This window comes from Phyllostomus hastatus, unplaced genomic scaffold, assembly GCF_019186645.2.
Source record: "Phyllostomus hastatus isolate PE091 unplaced genomic scaffold, TTU_PhHast_1.1 phas_contig_137, whole genome shotgun sequence".
Lineage (NCBI taxonomy): Eukaryota > Metazoa > Chordata > Mammalia > Chiroptera > Phyllostomidae > Phyllostomus > Phyllostomus hastatus.
This window is the reverse complement of record NW_025333583.1, coordinates 2,284,121-2,305,739: the sequence shown is the minus strand read 5'-3', so window position 1 is coordinate 2,305,739 and position 21,619 is coordinate 2,284,121. Positions and strand designations below refer to the sequence as shown.

The following is a 21,619-nucleotide window of genomic DNA, read 5'->3' as shown; positions in this document are numbered from 1 at the left end:
TTCAAAGAACTTCTCAGTGCCTCAGCGGAGAAGTTCTAGGCCAGCATCAAAATAGATAACAGCCTCATACGAATGGAATGCCTACTCGCCCACACTTAAAAATCAAGCACACGCTAAAAGGACATGCATTTTAGTGAAACATGAAAATAAACATGTCTCCCAAGTATCTCTTTCTCTTTACTCTTATTATGAACTTTCCCACCTCTTCCCTCCTCTCTCCGACATTTGCGTGTGCACATATGCAGAGTTCTAGAAAGAGGGGCAAGGTGCATGCACACACAGCCATGAAAGAAACAGGGGACAGTCAGGAAGCAAAAGGCCTCCGTGCTATGCCAGATATCTCTAATGAATTAAAATGGTTTTACCTGAAGTTCCCGTGCAATCATGTTTCTTTACGATAAGAAAGGCGAGAGAAGGAAGAGAAGGGAAGAGAGTAAGCATGAAGGAATTCCCAGGGGCAAGCAGAGCGGAAGGAGAGCATTGAAAGAAAACTCTGAGGACCTCAGTTTTGGTCTAAACCAGCTGTTTTTGAACCCTGCAAAGCATGGCTGGAGAAAAAGCAACTCTGCCAACTGTGTTTGTTTGTTTAGGAATAAATACAGGTAGGGTGTACATAGAAAGGGAAAGAAAAGGAAGTAACATCAAACTCCAGGTTGCATCTGGTGGCAGGGAGGACGTGGGAAGGGAACACAGCTGTGGTGGGTCACAATGGAGCTTCAAATGCACTGGAGAAGTCCCATGTCTTAGGGTGTTCATGCACACGCACATGTGCCTTGGTGTTTACTTTATGTCTTCACGCTCTGCATATACAATATGAACAATCTTTTGTATGTATGTTGCGCTTGATAACGTGGAACAGCTTTGCAGTGCTTATTAGAGACCTGTGAGGATATTTTGGAACCTTTGTCAAAATTCTGCAACAATAGTTGCCGTCAGTTTGCATTTGGTTCAGGGATGTCCCCAAGGAGGTCAGACTCATGGACGACACTTGCATAGCTTTTACTGGGTGCCTGGCACTGTGCTGAGCTCTTATGCTAACTCATGACATCCTTACAACCCTTTGAGAATGTACTGTTATTATTCCCATCTTACAGACAAGTAAACTGAGGCAGAAGAGATTAAGTAACTTGCCTACTGTTTCAGTTCCACAGCTTCAATCCACCAAGCATGTGAGGGTTGGTCAGGACGTATCCACATAAAACCATGACAAACAGAACCAGGGTAGAAGAGGTCATATGTCACCAACATGGTAAGTCACCAGCACAATGCTGATTTCTGTTGCACTCTGGGATACTTGGAAGGTTATCCCAGGAGACTCCTGGGAGATGCCCCAAGGGTGCATGGTCTAGGTCGCATCCAGTTGGGCCTACTTTTGAATTAGGTATAAATGGAATCTCACTGCACGCATTTGCCGTGATGTGCTTTTTTTTCACTCTACATGTGTTATGTCATCCTGGGTAATTATAAAGCTATAGTGTCTTCCTTTCACTGTTATAGAAGATCCCATTCTATGAATATAACAACGTTTATTTTTTCTTTCTACTTTGAAGTATATGCGGAGGTTTTTAGTTTATACCATTACAAACAAAACCTCTGTGAGCCTCTCCGTACACTCGTCCTGCTTCGAATGTGGGGGTCCCCGTGGGGAACACACCAGCTGTGGAACTCCCGTGGGGCAGGACCCACCACATCCGTGTGGGAAGACAGCTCACAGCCACTTCCCGAAGGACAGGAGGGTGTTGGCGTCTCCTCATGTCCACCAGCGCGTGGTGCTGCCCGACTGGGTGTTTGTCCATCCGGAGCCCACTTCTCCTTTTTGCCAGAGTGGTGTGTGAAAGTCGTCGCTGAGCGAGGGTCACAATGGCAGTCTTCCCGAGCACGGAGGGTGCTGAGCCTGTGTGTCCGTGTTAACAGACCATCCGTGTTCCCTCTTCTGTCACATGACTGGTCACAGCTTCCGTCCCTTGTTTTGTCCTTTTCTTCTTGGTCCCTAAGACGTTCCTTCTTTGCTGAGTGTATGTGCTGCACACATTGTCTCACAGCTCATGCGTTTCCTCTTCATTCTTTTATGGTCACTTTCGAGAAACACAGTTTTTTCATTATACTGTGGTAGCACCAGCAGGCTTTTTATTGATAATCTATACTTTTGCATCTTGTTCAAGATATCCTTTCCTACCCTATTCATAAAGATATACTCCTACATTTTCTTCAGAAGCTTTAAAAATGTTGTCTTTCTCGTGTGAGACCTTAGTCTTTTCGGCACCGATCACTGTAAGGTGTGAGCTGGAGAAGGTTCACCCTGTCTTCTCTGTGGACGAGCGAAGGTCCCAGACCCGTTTACTACTGATCAGTCGGCCCTTTCCCCACGGACGTGCAGCGCTGAGTGCCGACTCGGTCATTTCCAAGGTTTCCCTAGGCGGTAGGTCCAATTCTAGGTTCTCTGTGTTGTTCCATTAGTCTCTGTGTCTATCTCTACGCCAGCACCATAGTGTCTTCAGGATTATAACTTTATCAATGTGTCTTGAAATCTGGAGGGCCATGTTCCCTCCCCAGGTTCTTTTCTTTGGAACCATATTGGCTATGTATGGGCCTCTTCAACTTCCATATGTATTTTAGAATGACATCTCTCCCTTTTTGTGGCTCTTGTCCTACTGCTAAAAGAACATTCTCCGTTCGCTCTCAGAGGCCTCTGATGTCAGGCCAGAGGGTGGGGTGAACACCCATGATTTGTAGGAAGATTCCTGGTGAAAGTAGTTGAGAGGTTTCAGAGTCAAGAACAACGTTGTCCTTATGTGGTTGAAGACTATAAACCCATTTAAAATAAAACTCAAGACTCTTGTACCAGAGATGGTTCTCAACTCAATCATAATAGCCTTGCCCATTCATAAACAAACCTGTTTTGGTCAAACTTTGTTTTGACATTTAGAAATTTGTAAACACCATTATGACTTCCTTTCATCCTGGCCCAGCTGTCTTCCTCCAAAGCAAATCAAGGTCACAGTGCTTTTCTCTGGGTGCTGTGGAAATTAGGTGTGTTAGGGTATCTTAAATAGTTACAGTGTAGCACATGCACAAGCTAAAATTAAATTAAAGAAACCTCATGTGTCAGAAGAATATAGAGACCTAGGGAGGGTCCTTAAATAGCCCAAGCTCACCCAGTCTGAAAAACAACTCAAGTCTTCTTGCTGTCTGTCTGCTCTGTACCAAGCGTTGGCAAACTTTTTGTGAAGCGTCAGAAAGTAAATACTGTAGGCTTTCTGGGTCAAGAGGCAATGTCTTCAACTATTTGAACAACTATGCTTCGGGAAGGCCCGGTAGTATCTTTACATCCAAAGACATAAAGACCATTCTTAGCTCAAGAGCCATACGAAGCAAGCAGTGGACCAGATTTGCCCTCAGGCTGTATTTCTCTCCCTGCTCCGAACCACACCTGAGAGATCTAAATTCTTGTTTCTGCCTTTTTGTGATAAGAGGCATGTGACAATAAAGATAGAGCCCCAGTGTCACAAAGAATTTGACTTTATCTTAGAAGTAACAACCGAGGTTCCTAGACAGAAACTAACTCTCTATCATAGATGTAATTTGAGAATCAGTCCTGACAATGGCTCAAGTGAACTGGAGTCTGGTTCCCTTTAACTCCCGCCTATGGAGAAACCTCTATGCCCCAGGGACTCCGAGGCACCAAACCACAACTTTAGGAATGGTAGCGGATGTGCAAATTCTTTATAATCTAGTAAAACACAATGCTGCTGTATTATAACCCCTTAAATGTGCACCTTGGAAAAGCCGGGTTATTAAATACATACTTAACATGTAATTAATACTTTTTCTCTATCTAAAAATGAAAAGGTTGTATTGCATTACTCTTAGAGCATCTTCAAACTCAAGTGTTTAAAACCTCTGAACATATCAGACCTACCATTAATATTTCCAATGGTCTTTTAGAGAAGTCTTCTAAAATCGGGATTTTGTCATTTGTGTCTTCCCTGATTTAGACACGTTGTTTGTATCTTACACATTTTAAAGAAAGTTGCCTTTTCCATGACAGCTCAGCATCATAACCTTTTCTGTTCCTTGCTCTATAGTTGTGTCTTTTTTTGTTTTTCCATTTCTTAAGCCAGGCCCTATCAAAACACTCCACAGTTCCAATGCTTTCTCTGGGCATTTGGCTTCCCATTCTTCAAATACCTGTTCATTGTGAGTTACAGGCTGTGCAAAGCGAAAAACATTTCAAAGATTTGTGTGTGGAGGACTTGAGACTCACTGTTGAGTCCTTTCAAATGTGGTCACGGGTATTGTTAGCTCCTTTCGCATTTATGTAGTGTCCCATGTTCTGAAGAGCCTGCTTGTATACTCACAGAGCTCTGTAGTCTGGGTGTCTGCTTTAAGAACTTTCTTATCACATCCTTACCTACGGGCTCCTCCACAAGAATGAAAAGTGTACCTGAGAATATTTGTTTTCAGGCTGATTCATTCTTGAATGTCTGAAACTTATATTAGAAATTTGATCTGTTTCACTGGCTTAGGTCGTAGGATTGAAATGAGAAATTAACATGGATCTAATTTAAAATATAGACTTTTCTTAGCAATGAATTTTTATTTTTCATTTGTGTGGATAGGTTAACAACCTACCATTCCTTCATCATCATCATCATTTCCTTTTATTTTAAAAAAATGAAAATTATTCTTTTATTTCCTGACTATGAAGTAATGTGCATACGAAAATTTTAAAACAAGAAAGTAAAATGTCAAATATTAAAGACCATAATCTCATCCCTAGAGATAACCATTTTTAACAATTATACGTATATACTTCCCAAATTTCTATACATATACCTATATTATCACGGTGTTTAGCAAGCTTTTTTCTTCACTAATATCATATCTTCTCTTCCAGGTAACGCACATGGCTATGTTAATAGGTCACAACATATATAAGCAACCCCTTATGACATAATGTTTATTTGTGGTCAAATTTACACACCCTCAGTTTTTCTTAGCATCATGTGTACCAGTATGTATTTCATGACCTTGGATTTCAATGATAGATGTTTGTATTCCTCTTTTTTTCATCGTATTTTTTCCATTACCGTTCATCCCCCTTCTACTCTCCCCCGCCCCCGCAGCCACCACACTGTTGTCCGTGTCCAGGAGTCCTTCTTCCGCTTTGCTTGATCCCTCCGCCCCCTCACCTCCCCCTGCACCCCAGAGTCATCCTGTTCTCCATCTATGAGTCTGTCTCTATTTTGCTTGTTAGTTCAGTTCCTTCATTAGATTCCACCCATGAGTGAAAGCACATGGTATTTGTCTTTCTCTGACTGGCTTATTTCACTGAGCATAATGTTCTCCAGGTCCATCCATACTGTCCCAGAGGGAAAAATTTTCTTCTTTTCTTACAGCCAAGTAGTATTCCATTTGTATTACTCTTGATATTAAAATGTTAATTATGAAAACACAGATAAGAGGGTGTTTCTGTGCTACAGCATGGATGAATCTCGAGAATGTTATGCTAAGTGAAATAAGCCAGTTACAAAAGATGAACAATGGATGAGTCTACTTATATGGGACATGCAGGTCCTCGGATTCATAAAGACAGAGTGGTGGCTGTCAGGAACTGGGAAGGAGGGGCAGATGGGGAACTGTGATCTAATGGGTACAGGGTTTCAGTTTGCAGGCTGAGAAGAATTCAGTGTGACTGTACTCAACACTGCTGAACTGTATACTTAAAAATGGTTACGATGGTGAATTTTGTGTTACATATATTTTACCACAACCAGAAGTTTTTTAAAAATAAGAGGGTATTTAGGATATAACTATTTATCTTTTATTGTAACATTTACTGATTGGTTACATAAACCCTCCCCATACCTTGCAGCCTCAATGATTGAGAAGATAATCAAAAACTAGGACAACACTGCAAAGCTCCTGAAATTTGATTAGAGTGGAGGCCTTCAGACCTAACCCAGAATCTCTTTATTCTGAATTTACAAGCAATTCTACCAAACGTTAGTTACCTAATTTCTTAATCAATAGCATATATGAAACAGCTAGAAATGTGGGAAGGGGTACAGACAGCTGCAGGCAGGAAGCCAACAGCAGAAAGAAGGAAAGGCGAATGCCAGTAACAAAAGAATCTCCCTCCACACACACAAAAAGCCTATTTAACAATTCAAATCATATACCATCCTGAAATCAAAAGCTATAGATGCAGGTATCTCTACACCAGCAATAGCATCACTCAGCAATTATTTCTTAATCATCAGTTTTGTGCCAAGAATCCAGCAGGGCACAAAAGTGTTGATGGGGACAGCGACAGTATTTAGAAAGGGAGGGTTATGTCACCTACAATCTATTTACGAAGGCAGAGGAGCAGGTAAGATCAGGACAGATGAGCAAAGGGTGGATACTTTTAAGCTTACACTTCAGTTATTTAGAAATTTCCCTCTGTAGGATACTTCACGGTTCCCAGCAACCCTGGGTACAAATGAGACTCCTTTCGATCATCGTGCATAGTGTAGTGACTTGCTCTGTCTACGCTGACATCACCCACTTTGCTCCTTTCCTAAGCGGGCAGTTTGTAAGGTGCTTTCGCCAAGCAGCAAGTGTGTCCATTCTGAAGGTGTATTTTCCAGTTTTAAACATTGGCAATATTTTGTCTTGATTTTAGCCACAATGCTTTCTTGGCTATGACCCTGTTTTACTTGGGTATTTGTGCTAGACAGTTGTGAGCTACAGAAAAAAGCTGATATCAGACAGAAAAAAAAATGCTCAGCGCATCATCACTACATAATGGTTAACTTGGGGATCTTTCTCCACTTTTCAGGGAAGCTGTAAATGGTGGGAATTATCAATGTGTCATGTAGCAGTTTAATGACCATGCAAAGATTCAGAAATGAAATTGTGATTTCAGCCCCTGAATTCAAAAGTAGAGACAACCGTGCAAAAAAAAAAAATGCGCTTGCATGGAATCCTTGAGCATCATCATCTCTGATGAGACCTAAGTATTTTTCTTTGGAGATAAAGTAATAAAATGCGGAGGCCTGAAAGTGAAACATTATTTCAGGCATCACTGGCTTTGCTCGTTCCACTGTGCAGAATGTTTCTGCAAACAAGACCATGCTAGCCTGAGGGCCGAGGATGCTCTGGGCACTGCTGTGATACTCACCTTCACCATTGAAATACATGAGCGGACTCCCAGAGTTCCTGTCTTCTGTAATGGCTGACCTTGACTGAATATCAGCATTGCATGATGACTGTAGCCCAGCCCACAACACTGCTTCTGTCATTAGTCCTGATGGCCAGTCCGATTAGAGGACTGTTCCAGGTGTGTGTGTGTGTGTGTGTGTGTGTGTGTGTGTGTGTGTGTGTGTGTGTGTGTGTATGAATTTGAACTTGCCAGAATAGCTAGATCCCCTTTTAGGATTTCTCAATGCAATCACACATTTGAAAAATTGTCATGTAGAAACACCCATTCTTTATGATACTTGATCAGTATCATATTAGGATATGACACTGATTATGTCTCTGTCTTAAGAAAACTCATTTAAATGCGCTTTTGTTGCTCTTCCTGCAGCTTCCTTCCAAAACTAACAGCGAAGCAAGCTGTCTAGGTGCCTCTTCTCTTGATCCAAGCTGAACAATCAAACCCTATTTACAACAACTAAAAATATTTTTAATATTAAGAAAAGAAGCAAAGCAAATATTAGGGAAGCATGCAAATTTAATTGTCTCAGAGAGCTCCAAAAGATGCTTACCATTTAGACCTGAATTTCAGTTGCTTTGCACTCTAAATTAGGTTCTTTTGCCTACTCGTATTTTTATTCTAAAATCCACAATTAACAAACATTTCCTTCTTGTATCCTTTTGTGTGCTTACAAAGCAAATAGTACCATCAAGCGGACTTTCTCATCTCTTTTTTTTTAAAGATTTTATTTATTTATTTTTTTTAGAGAGGGAAGGGAGGGAGATAGAGAGAGAGAGAGAGAAACATTAATGTGTGATTGCTGGGGATTATGGCCTGCAACCCAGGAATGTGCCCTGGCTGGGAATCGAACCTGGGACACTTTAGTTCCCAGCCCGCGCTCAATCCACTGAGCTACGCCAGCCAGGGCAGACTTTCCCATCTCTTGGTCTAAAATAAAATCGCACAGGATGAAACCTCTGTCCTCTGACCCGTTATTTCTGACGCCTTCATCGTTGCCTTTCCCACTTACTCTGCTGTCTGGCTCACGAACGCATTCTTCGCTCAGGGCCCTGCCTATTCACAACAATGCACTCTGCCAGCTGGTGGATTTCACCCGGTGCTGATGCTAAGACCTCTGGTTAATTCACCGCTGGCCGTCTCCTTTATCTGCTCCTAAGATTGTGTCTCCTTGGCATTAGTCATCTGGACGAAAAGGAAAATTCAGTCAATCATCAAAATGTCTAAAATATGCCCATGTTTGTTTTCCCAGAGACCTAGCTTACACTTTCTTAATTATTTTTGAAGGACATCTCACGTCAGCTGTCATCATTATATTTATATGCTTATCTCTCTATAGTCTGTTTTCAGTGCCATGAAGCATCGTATTATACTTGACACTTGCCCAGATTCATTTTAACCCTTTGTTGCTTTCATTATAGCCTTATATCTTGCATAGTTGTAGAAATTACGACTACCACCAACTTTTGCATCTACTCCATCTTTTCCTGTAATCTATCTATCTTTTCATAGGGTTGACATTTACTGAACATCTACTTTTTGTAATTATAGTCCCAATGCTACCTGGGAGTAGCCTGTCCTTTGAGGTTTAAAACGACTTGAAATTCTTTGCATGCCATCTCAAATCCACGGGAAGTCCAAATTCTGCCCACGATTTCGGCCGATTCCCTGGGGCCTGGATTTTCTTGGTGGCTTCTCCTTCTGATTTCCTGTACTTGCTGAAGACTGAATCACAGCAGCATTTCACTTTCCACAAGTACTGTTCCCTGCAGGGACCAGAGCAGGACAGAGTGATGCTTGTGCAATTTCCCCAGCATAAGGCAGATTCATAGAACAAGTTTAACCGAGGACACAGAGACAACACCGGAAGTGCGTTTGTAATGTGCCCTTTCCCACCCTGAGTGATAAATGAAGGGGCATTTATTCTATTACTCTTCATAGCTTCCCATGTATATGGAACCCACCCCCGAAGGTCCATTAAGTCATGTGACACAGCTAAGGGGACAGTCTGCCCCCGGAGAGAACTACTCCCCGCTCCTCTGCTCCAAGAACTGTCCTCGTTACTAGGATCATAAAGATGAGCAAAATGTGGCTTCTTATCGGAAGCTGTGTCAGGCGGTGGAGGAAATGTTAGACCAATGTCAGGCATGTAGACCAATGTTATAATGCATTTAGAGATGTGTTAGGAGAACGCTTGTGCACGACCCGGAGGAGAAAACAACTAGCTACAGGGAGGAGTTAGGACAGGGCTCTTCCAGAAAGGGGTCGCCTTTGAACTGCGCCAGGATGAGCAGGAATTAGCCACAGGGAGTAAGAGGAATGAGCACCGGGCATCCAGGCCAGGGAAGAGCCATGTGGAAAAGCACAGGAATGTGGCAGAGAGCGCGGGGTGGCCCGAGGCCTCCGAGGCTGGGTGAACAGTGGGGGACCAGAATACAGAAAGCCCCTCACAGCCCGCCAATGAGCTGGCCACAGGGGGATGAACACCTGATTTTAATCAGGGAAGTGACATAATGGGGAATTTATTTATGACTGATCATTAATCCCAGCTAGCCTTTATTTTTAAAAGTCAATTCTGTTTTCTTATTTCCTAAATACCACAGAGGTGAGTATAATAGTGTTTTAGATAAGTCTTAGCTCCTGCTGAACGCTTGATTTGCGGAGGAAATTCTCCATCTGCTGAGCTGTTTGTTTCCGACGCAGATTCTGGGCTCTCAGACCCACCCTCTGGAGGTGGGCTCCTGGAAAAAGTAGGACTCTGAGGTGCTGCAGGTAGCTGACAGGTGCTGAAAGGTGGGAACCTAAATTTCTGTTGGGCTGCCATGACACTCGAGAGGGGGATTTTTCCTAATCGCAATTAGATTTGAGCCGGTGTTATCCAAGAAGTGTGTTCATCACAGCGAGTGCCACACAGGCATCTGAAACATTTACATCATACATTTCAAAAGTCAAATTCAGAGGATCGGAGCGCCTTCTGATCCTTTACAGAGAGTTGCAGCCCTGATTTAGTGGCTTACATCCAGCCCCAATCAGCATTAATTGGGCAGCATCTCCTGTCCTGCACGTGGGGGGAGAAGATAGTTTCCTGCTGGTGACCAGCTACAGCCAGGCGTGGAGCAAGAGCCCATTTCGGCCATAAACATTATTCTTCGCTACGGTATCGTCCTTGAGACAATGCCCCCAGGTTCCTGGGCCCCTGCACTCCAGCCAGGCGGCACTCTGGACCGGAGAGCTCACACCCCACGTGGCCTCTCCTCTGTGCGTTTCAGCCTGCAAGGTCTCTCTCAACTGCAGTCGGCTCAGCTGTCCGAGGGCAAACGGGAAGCTCCGGGCTCCGAATAAAATCTGGACCAACCTTGAAATCCGTGTGACACGGATGAACTTGAACGCCTCTTACAGGCCTCGCATCCTCTGATTTCGGACAACGGAGGAGCGTGGAGGGGGTGGGAACTCAGGAAGCCACTGGGATTTACCTTCGTCCGCAGAGAATTGTTGGCCTGAGGTTTTCTTCATCCGCCATCTGAATCACTTTTGTTTAAAACTTTCCTATGTTTATTCTTACTGTGCTTTTTTTTTTTTCTACCAGGAAGACAACACTAAATTGGTAGTTTTCCAAATGGGAGGAAAACATCACTTCAGATGAACTTCGTATGAGAAGATAATACATTGTAGGGATTTAAATATAAAGTAACAGGAAATTTTCTGCTTTTGAGGTGAACTTTCTCTTTTATTGTTCTAGGTGAACTTTGTTTTTTAATATTTACTGACTTAAGAGAGAGAAGAAGGGGGAGAGAGAGAAAAACCAATGTTTGAGAGAAACATCTATTGATTGCTTCCCATACACACCCCAACTGGGGATCGAACCCACAGCCAGGGTGTGTGCCTTGACTGGGAATCAAACTGCCTTAGTGTTTCAGTTGATCCCCAGTTTATGTGACGACACTCCAACCAACTGAGTCACCTGTCCAGGGCCGAACTTTACTTTTTGTTGTTCATTTTTAGTGAAGTAAAATAGAGAGTAAAAATAAAAATAAACACTATACTAAAAAAATAATAATATACTACAAAATAATAAAACATAATAAAATACTCGCACTATTAAAGATGAAGTCCCTCTCAAAGCTTTATTCTCTCAACTTTCCCTCCACGGAGGCAACCACTTTCCACTCCTGTAGCTGTTTCTTCCATCATTGTCCATATTCCTGAAAAACAGGCTCATAAAGTTATTTCCCAATCTGCCAACTTCACATTCGGTGAGGACTTTTCCATGACCCACCTCCCTCTTTTTTCGAAAACCTTCCCAATCTGCTCGTGTCCTAACCTTGGCTTAAATCATGAGTGTAGGATTATGGAAATTTATTCACTGCTGAGACACACTTTTTATGCTGGTAGAGCTTCTTGGACAAACCTTTGTTTTTCCTGAAGTGTTAAATTCTCTGCTGCCACACTCATCAGACAACCTCCTTGTTTGCTTGGTGTCCTCGGGGGCAGCCACCATGCTGTGGCTACAACCAGGGTCAGCTGCTCCATGTCTTCCTGGGACGGTCATCCCGAGCTAGAACTCTCTCTGGGATGCCCCATCCTTCCCTTGCTTGGCCCAATTCTCTTTTTGGTGGAGCACATCCTCTGGTAGTTCTCTCTGAATGGGTGCCTGTAAGGTCATGTCTTCGATTCATTACATGTCTGAAAATGTCTGTGTTTGCTCAAACTTCTTGTATCCATTGGTGAGTGTAAAGCCTAGGTTGAAGATCCCTTTCCCTCAGAATTCAGAGAGAACACTGTGCAGTCACAGGTCACTAAGCCGATCGCAGTGGCCCAGACAGGATGGGGGCAGAAGACAGGGGCCCCCAAAGTCATGCCTGCGTCGGCCAGTGCAGACTTTGACCAGATCAAGACAAAGGCGACAAATAAGAGCGGTGTGGAGACTGCTTACAAAGTGAAAGCTAATTGTTCCCATTTCCAAGGAGCAGCTTGTGCTGTGTAAACATAGCCTTGCCTTCTTTACAATGCTTTAATTTTTTCTTACACAGCAATGATGGTGGTGGCTGACAGAGTCAGTGGGGGCTGCTGGGTGGGGGGCAGGTTTGTTTGTGTCTGGACGTGCTCATTGCCCTTCCATAGCAAAATATAAATAAGGCAACTCTATACTAGTCTCCTTTTTTTTTTTTCATTTATTTTCCTGCTCGTTGAAGTTCAAAACATCAGGCATTTTTAGATTAGATGATCTTCTGGGTTCTTACAATCCCCAGGTTGCGTGATCCACGCCCTGCCCACCACCACCTTGAATGGAAGTGTAAACCTTGAACCATAGTTAAAGGGAGGTTGAGAGGAAACGAGAAATCCAGATGGAAGACTATCTCCTGCTGAGCTCACAGCTGATCTCTTCTTTAGTTTCTATCTTAATTTTTTGAATGTAACTTCTATGTCACCACAGACAAAAGTATCATCAAGAGAACTTGCATTGGGGCCAACAGGATTTTTCCATAGGGGGTCAGATGGTTACCGTATTTTAAGGCTTTGTCTGCCAAGAGGCAGAATCAAGGGTAGCATATCCATCCCGTAGCATAGGAGAAAAAACAAACCCCCACTCATGTTTAGTGATGAAATATGAAACTTTATTTATAAGCACTGACCTTGGAAGTTCAGGTGATTTTCAAAACCTTTCAGGGCAGAAATAAATAAACGAGAACCTGGAGTTCATGGTCATAGATAGGAACACCACTCGCCGCATCACAGAAGATGGGCGAAACTTCCTGCACGGATCACCGATTCCCCAAGGTCCCCGAGACCTCTGATTGCCACGTTCGTTGTTGGCGCCCCTAATCTGAATGTTTGCTGTCGTCCAGAAAATCAGAAACGGGCGGCTGGTTTAGAGGTCTAGACGGGTGGTGTCTCTCTGAACAGGAATTAAAAGGCTGGCAGTGGCAGTGGCAGTGAGATTTCTGTGACATGCAAGTGTGGTGACGGCGGCTCCGGATGGGGCATAAGGGACCACCGAGAAATCGGCGCACGGGTGGCGCCCCCCTGTACCGGAGGGCGTGTGGCCGGGGCCCCTGGGCAGTCGCTCGAGGCGGACGCGGGTGGAAGGCCCTGCACAGACAGAGCAGCCCACGGAGTCAGTCTGGCTCGGCTGCCCGCACCGGGTCAGCTCTTCTTTTCACACACAGAAACGTTCGCCTCCGGCTATTGGCTGGGCAGAGGGTCATAATTCTATCGCAAAATCAACAGAGCTGCTCAGCAGAGTGTTAACCAGCTTTGAATGTTGGCAACCTCCCCTCCGCTAACCCCAGCTGGGCTGGGCACGGCTGGGCTGGGTGTGGGGGAGGGGGGAGGCCGGACAGACGGCAGGGCAGGGCAGGTACGCAGGCTGCTCAGAGAGGAGAAGGAGAAAATATGCAAAATTATTCGGAAATTATTTCCTGGCCTATTAGTGAACAGTAACGCGTGTGTGTGCATAGTTAGATCTTTCATTAGCTTTTGGAATAAAAAGATCATTTTTTACTGCCTGCCCGTGTTATAAAGAATTGCGCGACCCGGCTCCTCCTCCTTGCAGTCTCATAGACATAATAAACCCTCAGGTCCTGAGCATTTCAATAGCAATGCGAGGTGAGTGAGTTAGTGATGGTCCAGGTTGTTGGTGGCCCACGGTAACAGCTGTGGGGGAGGAAAGAGTTTTTTTCTGCCCGCTAAGGGTGCCTGGCTGGCCTGGAAATGAAAATGACAAAGTCAGATGAATGGGAGAAAAATCACAGACGTTTTATTAAATGTTTGTATGTGTGTGGGAGCCTTCACAGGAGAATGAAGACCTGAAGAAGTGGCCAGTGCAGGAAGCTTTGAGACCTTTTGGACAAAGAAACACTAAGTTTGGGAAGAACTGACAATGCGGGGTGGGGTGGGGCGGCGGTGGGGGGACTGGGGCCAGAGGCTGTAACTAGGGAGATAAGGGGGAGTTTGATGAGGTTTGTTGGCAGACTTTATTGCTGCCATCACCAGGGTAAGCCCTGGTCTCCAGCAAAAAGAGAATTCACTTCCTGCCTTTAGGCAGAAAAGGAGGCGATTTTCTTCACTTAATCACTTCTTAATTGCCTCCAGCTCAAAATAATTTTTATCTCACACAGGCTATTTTGGGGTCACCTAATCTGGCTTCCTTCAGAGTCCTCAGTGGGCATCCCATATCTTTGTCTAAGTGCTTTCCCGGTGTGAGCCCACGGACCCCCTTTTACAGATGTGGAAACTGAGGCACTAGAGAGCACTTAAAGTGACCCCGGTGACTTGGCAGGGCTGGACTTGGGCCCAGAAAGTCTGCCCTTGACCCCTCTGCCACACTGACCTGGTGCAGAAGGCCATGTGCAGGCGATGCCCGGGCCGTCCGTGAGGACAGCAGGAGTCGAGACAAAGGGAACAAGGGAGGAGACAAGTGACCAGCCTTCCCGGAAGTGCCCGCTGCCTCTGTAGGGCACATTTGATTGGCACTTTACATCGACGAGCATCGCCTACTGTGGGGATCTCAAACCAGCGTTTTATTAAGCAAATAAATTCTGTGTGCTCATGTGCCCAGATATTTGGTTAATTGACTAATATGTGTAATGTACTGTAAGAGTACTATGAACATTTGTGGGTAATGCGTTTGTAGTCCAACCAAACTACTTCGCAGTCTCGCTTACCATTGACCTTAGACTCAGGACCAGTTCTCTGGCACCAGACAGCCCACCCCGGGAAGAAGTGTCTGGGGAGAGCGTGGTAGCACGGCCCGACCGAAGAAAGGATCAGATGGTAGCGTGAATGTCCTTGGGCATAGGGTGTTGCCAAAAAAAAAAAGAGAGAGACACACACACACACAAAGAGAGAGACAAAGAGAGGTGGCCCCCGTGACCGAGTCTTTTACTCAACACAGGGCACTCACTCTGCAGCCCCCCGGGACAGCAACTCAAATCCCCCTCACAACGCCACTGCAAGACAGACCTCAACATCCTCCTTCACAGATGGGGTAACGGGGGAGGATTCAGTAATTTGTCTGCAGCTCTAGTTCGTAGCTGGAAACCTGGGAATAAATTCTGTGTAGGCCTGGCCGAAAGCCGGTGGTTTCTGGATTTCTGCATCTTTTAAAATTCTCTCCTCTCCAAGTTTATTTTGCATTGTAAGTGATGTCATCGGAAAAAATGAATGTGATTATTAAAAGAACGATTTTCGCAAGTTTAACTGTTTAATATGCAGAAAGTGCTAATAAAACATCACATAACCTTGGGTCACTTCCTCATGTATTAATGGTTAGCAGAGGGAGAAAAGCCATAAAAACATTATTAAGAGCTTTCTGTTCAGGACAAATGATTTCTTACTTCATGATGGCAGAAGTAAGAAGTAACAGGTACTTCATTGTTTGAAGAGGAAAAGTCATAAAAATGTTACTTAAGAAAAATCCATTAGTTATGCCTTTTTCATAGTGGCATTGGCCACACTAGTTTTTAATGGATTTAGCACTTAGATAGTAACTAATGGGTTCTATTTTATGAATGTATTCATTGGGTTCCAAAAATGGGTCCAAAAAGTGGATCAAAATTAATAAAAATAAAAGTGTGGCCATTGTATCTTTTGGCTAAGTAATCTATTTGAATTATTGAATTATTAAAACACATTTGTAAGTTTAAATTTTTATTCGAGGAAAACAGCCTAAATCAGAGAAATGAGTATGTTCATTCAGTCTGCAAGTGGTCCAGGGGGTGGGTAAGAAGGGGGACCTGGTCTAGTTTGGTGGAGTTCAACAATCACTTATTCGCTCAAGATGCATTTGAAAGATTCTAGCAGTACGTAGTGAACATGATTTTCACTCCAAAAAAATAAAATGGTAAGAGCAGTATGGGAAATGTAGGAGCTAAAGAACTTATAACACATGGACATGAACTAAAGGGGGAGAATGTGGGTGGGAGGGGGATACACTGTGGAGGGGAGTAAAGGAGAGAAAATGGGACAGCTGTAATAACATAATCAATAAAATATATTAAAAAACAAAAATAAATAAATAAATCTTCAGCTCTGGAAAAAAAAAGATTAAAAAAGATAAAATGAAGGTGGCCTCTTGCACCTTCTCTGGAGTTAGAGAACTGCCAACCTGCTCCCGCCCAGCTGTGGCCCAGAGATGCTCAGAATCCAGGTGCGGAGGGGTATCTGGGGTGCTCGCTGTCCATTTGAAAACGGTGGCTCAGCACCGCCATGTGAACCTGAGTGCCGGGTCCTTGCCCACGCGGAGCTTCCTTGCCCAGTGTCGGCACCGTGGGTGCGAGACTCAGACTTCCCTTGCTGAGGTCCAGCTGCCTCCTCCAGGTCCTGTGTGGGGGCAGCCAGCTGGCCCCCCCACTCTTGGGACAACCTTCAACAGGTCCTCACTCTTCCAAAACAAAAGCCAGGAACAGTCTTGGCTTCGGGAAGACTCTGCTTTCAGTGAGACAAGCATCCCTGCAGTGAGGAGGACACAAGCCCCGCCCCCCTGTTGGAATGAAAGGGGAGAGGGCATCACAAACAAAAAACGGACGCACAAATTAGCATCTTGGATGATGTAGCGTACGGAAAACTTGAGAGAATTAGTTGTATGGTGCAGACTGGCTTTTAGGTGTTGGTGTAATGCTCTCAGAATCACCCAGGGACCTGTCACAGCAGATCGTGGGGCGGGGCCAGGAATTGGCACGTCTTTCGAGTGTCTGGGAGGGAGGTGCTGCCGCTGCTGCTTTGGAGATGCACGCTTTGAGGGCCACTGACTAACTGCGTTAGCGGACATTAGCATACCGGAAAACTTGATTAGCACGTTATTTTAGTAGCTATGTAGTGTGTTTACCTACGTGGTTAAAATGAACATAAACGTTTAAAAATCTAGAAAGACACAATTAAAATAACTAAGTCAGACCTGGCTTAATGGCCCCAAGCATCCCCAAGGGAGGAAAATTGGGAAAATTTGGTTTTCTAAAGAATACCAAATATCCAAACCTTAAGGAAAATACAGACTTTTCCATCAATTGCTCTCCATTCACATGTGCACAGCTGGCACGTGCATATAAGTCGTGACGGATGTGAATGTGGTGACGATGGATGATGAGTGTCTGACATTACCCCGTTTTTGAATGGCCTCATAGTCTACTGCCATAGGCTCAGGAAAGGTGTTCAGTTAAACATATTTTTGTTGGTGTACTTTCATGTTGATTGCACAAACAAGGTCCCCACTTTGGGACTGTTGGAGGCAATTTCTTTTTATTTTTCCTGTCAGCCAGCACATAGCCTAGCCTTGCCCAGCCTCTGCTGTCAATTAATGTTTTTTTTTTGGGGGGGGGGGGTGAGGGGAGAAGAGAATTGATTTTCAGTTAACATTAAGCCAAAGAAGAAAGATAAATATATAATCATAGAATATGTGGCAAAACAAATTTTAAATCCACTCTATGAAACTGTTTCTTTTTTTTGTTCCTTTGCTGGCAGAGAACATTTTGCATTTAAAAAATGTTATATATTTATTTTTGGGGGGGGAGACAGAGACATGGATTTGTTGTTCCACTTGTTTCTGCATTCATTGGTTGATTCTTGTATGTGTCCTGAACAGAGCTCTAACCTTGATGCATTGGGATGATGCTTTAACCAACTGAGCTCCCCAGCCAGGGCTAGAGAACACATTGAAAATTTACCTTCGTCGCAGTTGGCATGTGCATAGGTGTGTAAGCTGGGGTCATGTGTCCAAGTGACCTGTTAGATAGGTAAGAGCTGCCAAGCTCACGGCTCAATTTTTTGTTTTTGCTTTTAATAGGAAAGAGCACTTTGATATCCACATTAGTGAATTCGTTTGTTCTCTTTAAAGACACACACCACGGGTATGGATCGTCTCCTCTCAGTCTGGAATTATTTCAGGAAAAGAAAACCTTCGAGTCACCTATAGGAGATGCACAGATACGTAGGTGTACATTATGCTGAGCTCACGACACTTGCCCACATCAGACCACAGCCACCCACAGCCACGGCAACTTCATACGCCCAACTATAGACCATTCACAAACAAGGACAGCTGACCTCTTTCCATGCATGCATTCCTTAAAATCCTCAAATACCGTATGGATTGTGTACACTCACCTGACAGTTCGTCTATACGCGACAGCTTCTCCCTTACCCACTCTGTTTTTACTGATGCATTGCCACAGTGTCACATGGCTGCTAATGGTTAGTGTTTGCGGCTCGGAGAGCAGGAAACTACGTTTGTTTCTGCCCAGTCAGTCGGGACTTGCTAAGCTGTTTTTACACAAAATCCTTTCTCTTTCTCTCCTCCTAGGGCTGTGTCTGTAAGGGCAAAGGCCCGTGCTTCTGTGATGGGACCAAAGGAGAGAAGGTAAAAATAAACCCTTAATTCTTACCTTCATTCTGCTTCTTTTCTCAATACAGCTCATCCAGGAATTCATGCTCTTCTTTCATTGACAGCAGAAAGATTAGCAGTATGTTATTACATTTCCCAAATCCAGTGTTAAAGTAATTGTATGTAAACATTAACCTGACCAAAAAGCCTTCCAGGGAACTTCAAGTGGCTTGTGTAAATACTGGCAGTTATTTTAAACTCTCTTAACCTGTAAATTAAAAAAGCAAGTTAGTGAAAAAGAAAGTTTATGTGTACCCTATTTACAATGTTGCTAAACACGAGAGAACAAGTGAAAATAACTTGATTCACTCACTTGGACATAAACCTTGAAATCCTCAAATTTTGTCCCGCAGCCTTGATGCAGGCGCGCCCCCTGGTGGAAGCATCCTGTAGCAGCACTCAAGTTGAGGTAAAAGTTTAGCAGAGGGAAGTAGCCCCATTGCACAATTCAAGAAAAAAAAAAGACTGCCCTGAAATCTCATTAATTCGCTTCATTAACTTGCAATCTGTGATAATGAAGACACAGGCTGAACTGCAGTATTGTCTTCGTTTACAAAACTTTCTCTCAGTACATTAATGGTTTGCTTAACAACATTGAAAGGTGACTACTTAAAAATATTTTTAAAGGAAAATATTTTAAGCTCTTTAGATAAAATAATTTGCATACATTTATATGCCAATTATAATATTATTATTTTTATTTTAAATTATTCTAAAGTTTGTGTGTAGTTTGATTTAGGGGTTTTTTTCCAGAAGCTATTAATATAGCATATTCAGATCCATGTTGGAAAGCTGTGATTCATTCTTGCATGCAAGAAGCATGATTGAATCCCTACTATGTGCAAGGTGCTATTCTAGGATGTGTGAAGGTGCTTGAGTATTGAGAGGAGTCTAGCAAATTCTTTTCTTTCTTTCTTTTTTTTTTTTTTTGAGTATGTGTACTCTGACTTTCTCTCTCTCAAAATTTAACTTGCCAATTGTATAACTGAATTGCCTGAATCGAGTGGTGGCCTTTCCTGTTAAAGGGTCCATGCCCGTGGGAAAATTCTTCGCTGGCAGAACCATGTCACTCTTTGGGCCTAAATTACTTTCATTCACTCGTTACTAGGGGTTTTCCCATAACATCACCTCACTCTTTCTAAAAAACTGTTTAGCTCACACTGGATGTTTATGCCACCCTTGCTATCTGTCCTGCGTCTCCTCCGCAAATATCAGATGGAATCACTGGTCCCTGAGTAACCAGGAGAGAGCTGGAGCCCACAGGCTTCCTGTTGCCCTTGTCCATCGACAGAGCAGGTCTGCGCACTCCCAGACGCATTCCTGCGCCTCAGCCGCACTCTCTCCACCTCCCACAGACACACTCCACGGACCTAGAATTTTCCAACAGGGCTTCCCCTCCATTCTTGATTTTCCCCTTCAGTCCCTGGTCTGTACAGCTCTGCCACTTAGGGAATAGTGTTTCCAGATCAAGGACCAGCCCTTCCCAGCCTGCGGACAAGTGCTAAGCGCTGGCAGCTTTTCAGTTACTGATACACTCGCTGCCGAGGGCTCAGTTAGTGTACATCTGACGGGAAAAGATGTGCAAAATGCTATCAAATCATTAAAAAAAACTGCACAATGATGAAGCCTTCGCATGTTGTTGAAGAGTTTCTGTTCTGTGTGTTCCTCATCTTGCTTTGGTTTTAATTCACAGGGGGAGAAAGGTTTTCCCGGACCCCCTGGGTCTCCCGGCCAGAAGGGATTCCCAGGTCCCGAAGGCTCGCCTGGACCACAGGGACCCAAGGTACGTCAGCCTGTAAGGTGGAGGTAGCTCACTCCACCTGACCTTCACACCTGCCCCCACACTGCTGAGAGCAGGGGGAGAACGCCGCCTCTGGGTGGATCGGAGGGTGCCGCGGCAGACGCCTGCTCGCCCTCACAGCTGCCTCCCGTTCCAAGACCACCATCGCAAATGATCTCGATTATCTCCAAGTCCCCTACTCAGCTTTCTCCTCCTCCCCAAACTATACAGCTGCGACACCTGCATCGGCCTCTCCCTTTTTTTCTTCTTCACGGACGAATGAGTCCTTTTCACCTTCCGTTGGGGAACAGCCCACCCACCTGCATGCTGTTGGGTCTCGGTAGTCCAGTCCCAGAAGACTCTGTAACAACCCTCTTCTCAAACCATCACAACTATGAAAACATACTGACCCTCTCAGGAATGAGGAAATAAGCTTTTGGACCACAGAGCTTTCACACCCAGGGGCCTAGTTAAAATTGTATCCATTTAAGGTTATCATTTTCTAAGAAACAGGGCCTCAACACTGTGTTCTTTATGTGCCCAGAGCAAGTTTATCTCTGGTTCAGGCAGTCTGTACTTCGCTGTTGATTTATCTGGGCGTAGCAGGTACGTTATGCTAGTGAAGTGTTTCTCTTATCAGACCTCGGCAGCTGTCTGGCTAACGCGGGGTTTTAGAGCAGAACTTTCAGACACTCAAGTGAACTGACTCATCACTGCATCTTGTTGAAATGCAGATTTGGAATCAATAGGTCCCGGAGGTGGGGGACCTGGGATTCTGCTTTTCTAACAAGCTCCCAGACTGTGCTAATGTTAGACCCTTCCTTTGAGTAGCGAGGGTTTGAATGAAACTTTTTTCATTCTTACTGACAACCATTTCAGCGCCAATGACACGAGCAAGTACCTGAACCGTGTGAACCGCGAAATAACACAAGGGCAATGCTGGCGTGCCAGTAAAACCGGGGCCTTCAATGTATGGGTTTTGGTGCCAGATGATTTTCTTGGTGTTGACTCCTGTTTCTCCGCTCGGACCTAGGGCTCTCGAGGACTTCCAGGCCACACTGGCCCCAAAGGTGTCAGGGTGAGTCATCCTGCCCCCCCGACCCTCATTGTTCGATGAGTTCTGTGTTGAGAAAAGAACTCTGCGCTGTAGGCGTTACACAGATGTCACAAAGGAGCACATCGGGTATATACTTCTAGAGATGAAGTTTAAGGACAGGTAAAATTCATCTACAACGGTAGAAGTCAAAACAGTGGTGACTGC

The 21,619-nt window shown here is 44.3% G+C and overlaps 1 protein-coding gene across 2 annotated transcripts in view; it reads left to right on the top strand.

Annotated features, from left to right (window-relative positions):
• Positions 1–21,619, top strand: part of LOC123828663 (collagen alpha-3(IV) chain-like) — a 127,981-nt gene that overhangs the window by 39,369 nt on the left and 66,993 nt on the right. For both annotated transcript variants that reach the window (XM_045853732.1, XM_045853738.1), the window contains exons 2-4: positions 18,498–18,554; positions 20,272–20,361; positions 21,392–21,436. In XM_045853732.1, the coding sequence (XP_045709688.1) occupies positions 18,498–18,554; positions 20,272–20,361; positions 21,392–21,436 (192 nt within the window). The remainder of the gene's footprint in view (positions 1–18,497; positions 18,555–20,271; positions 20,362–21,391; positions 21,437–21,619) is intronic.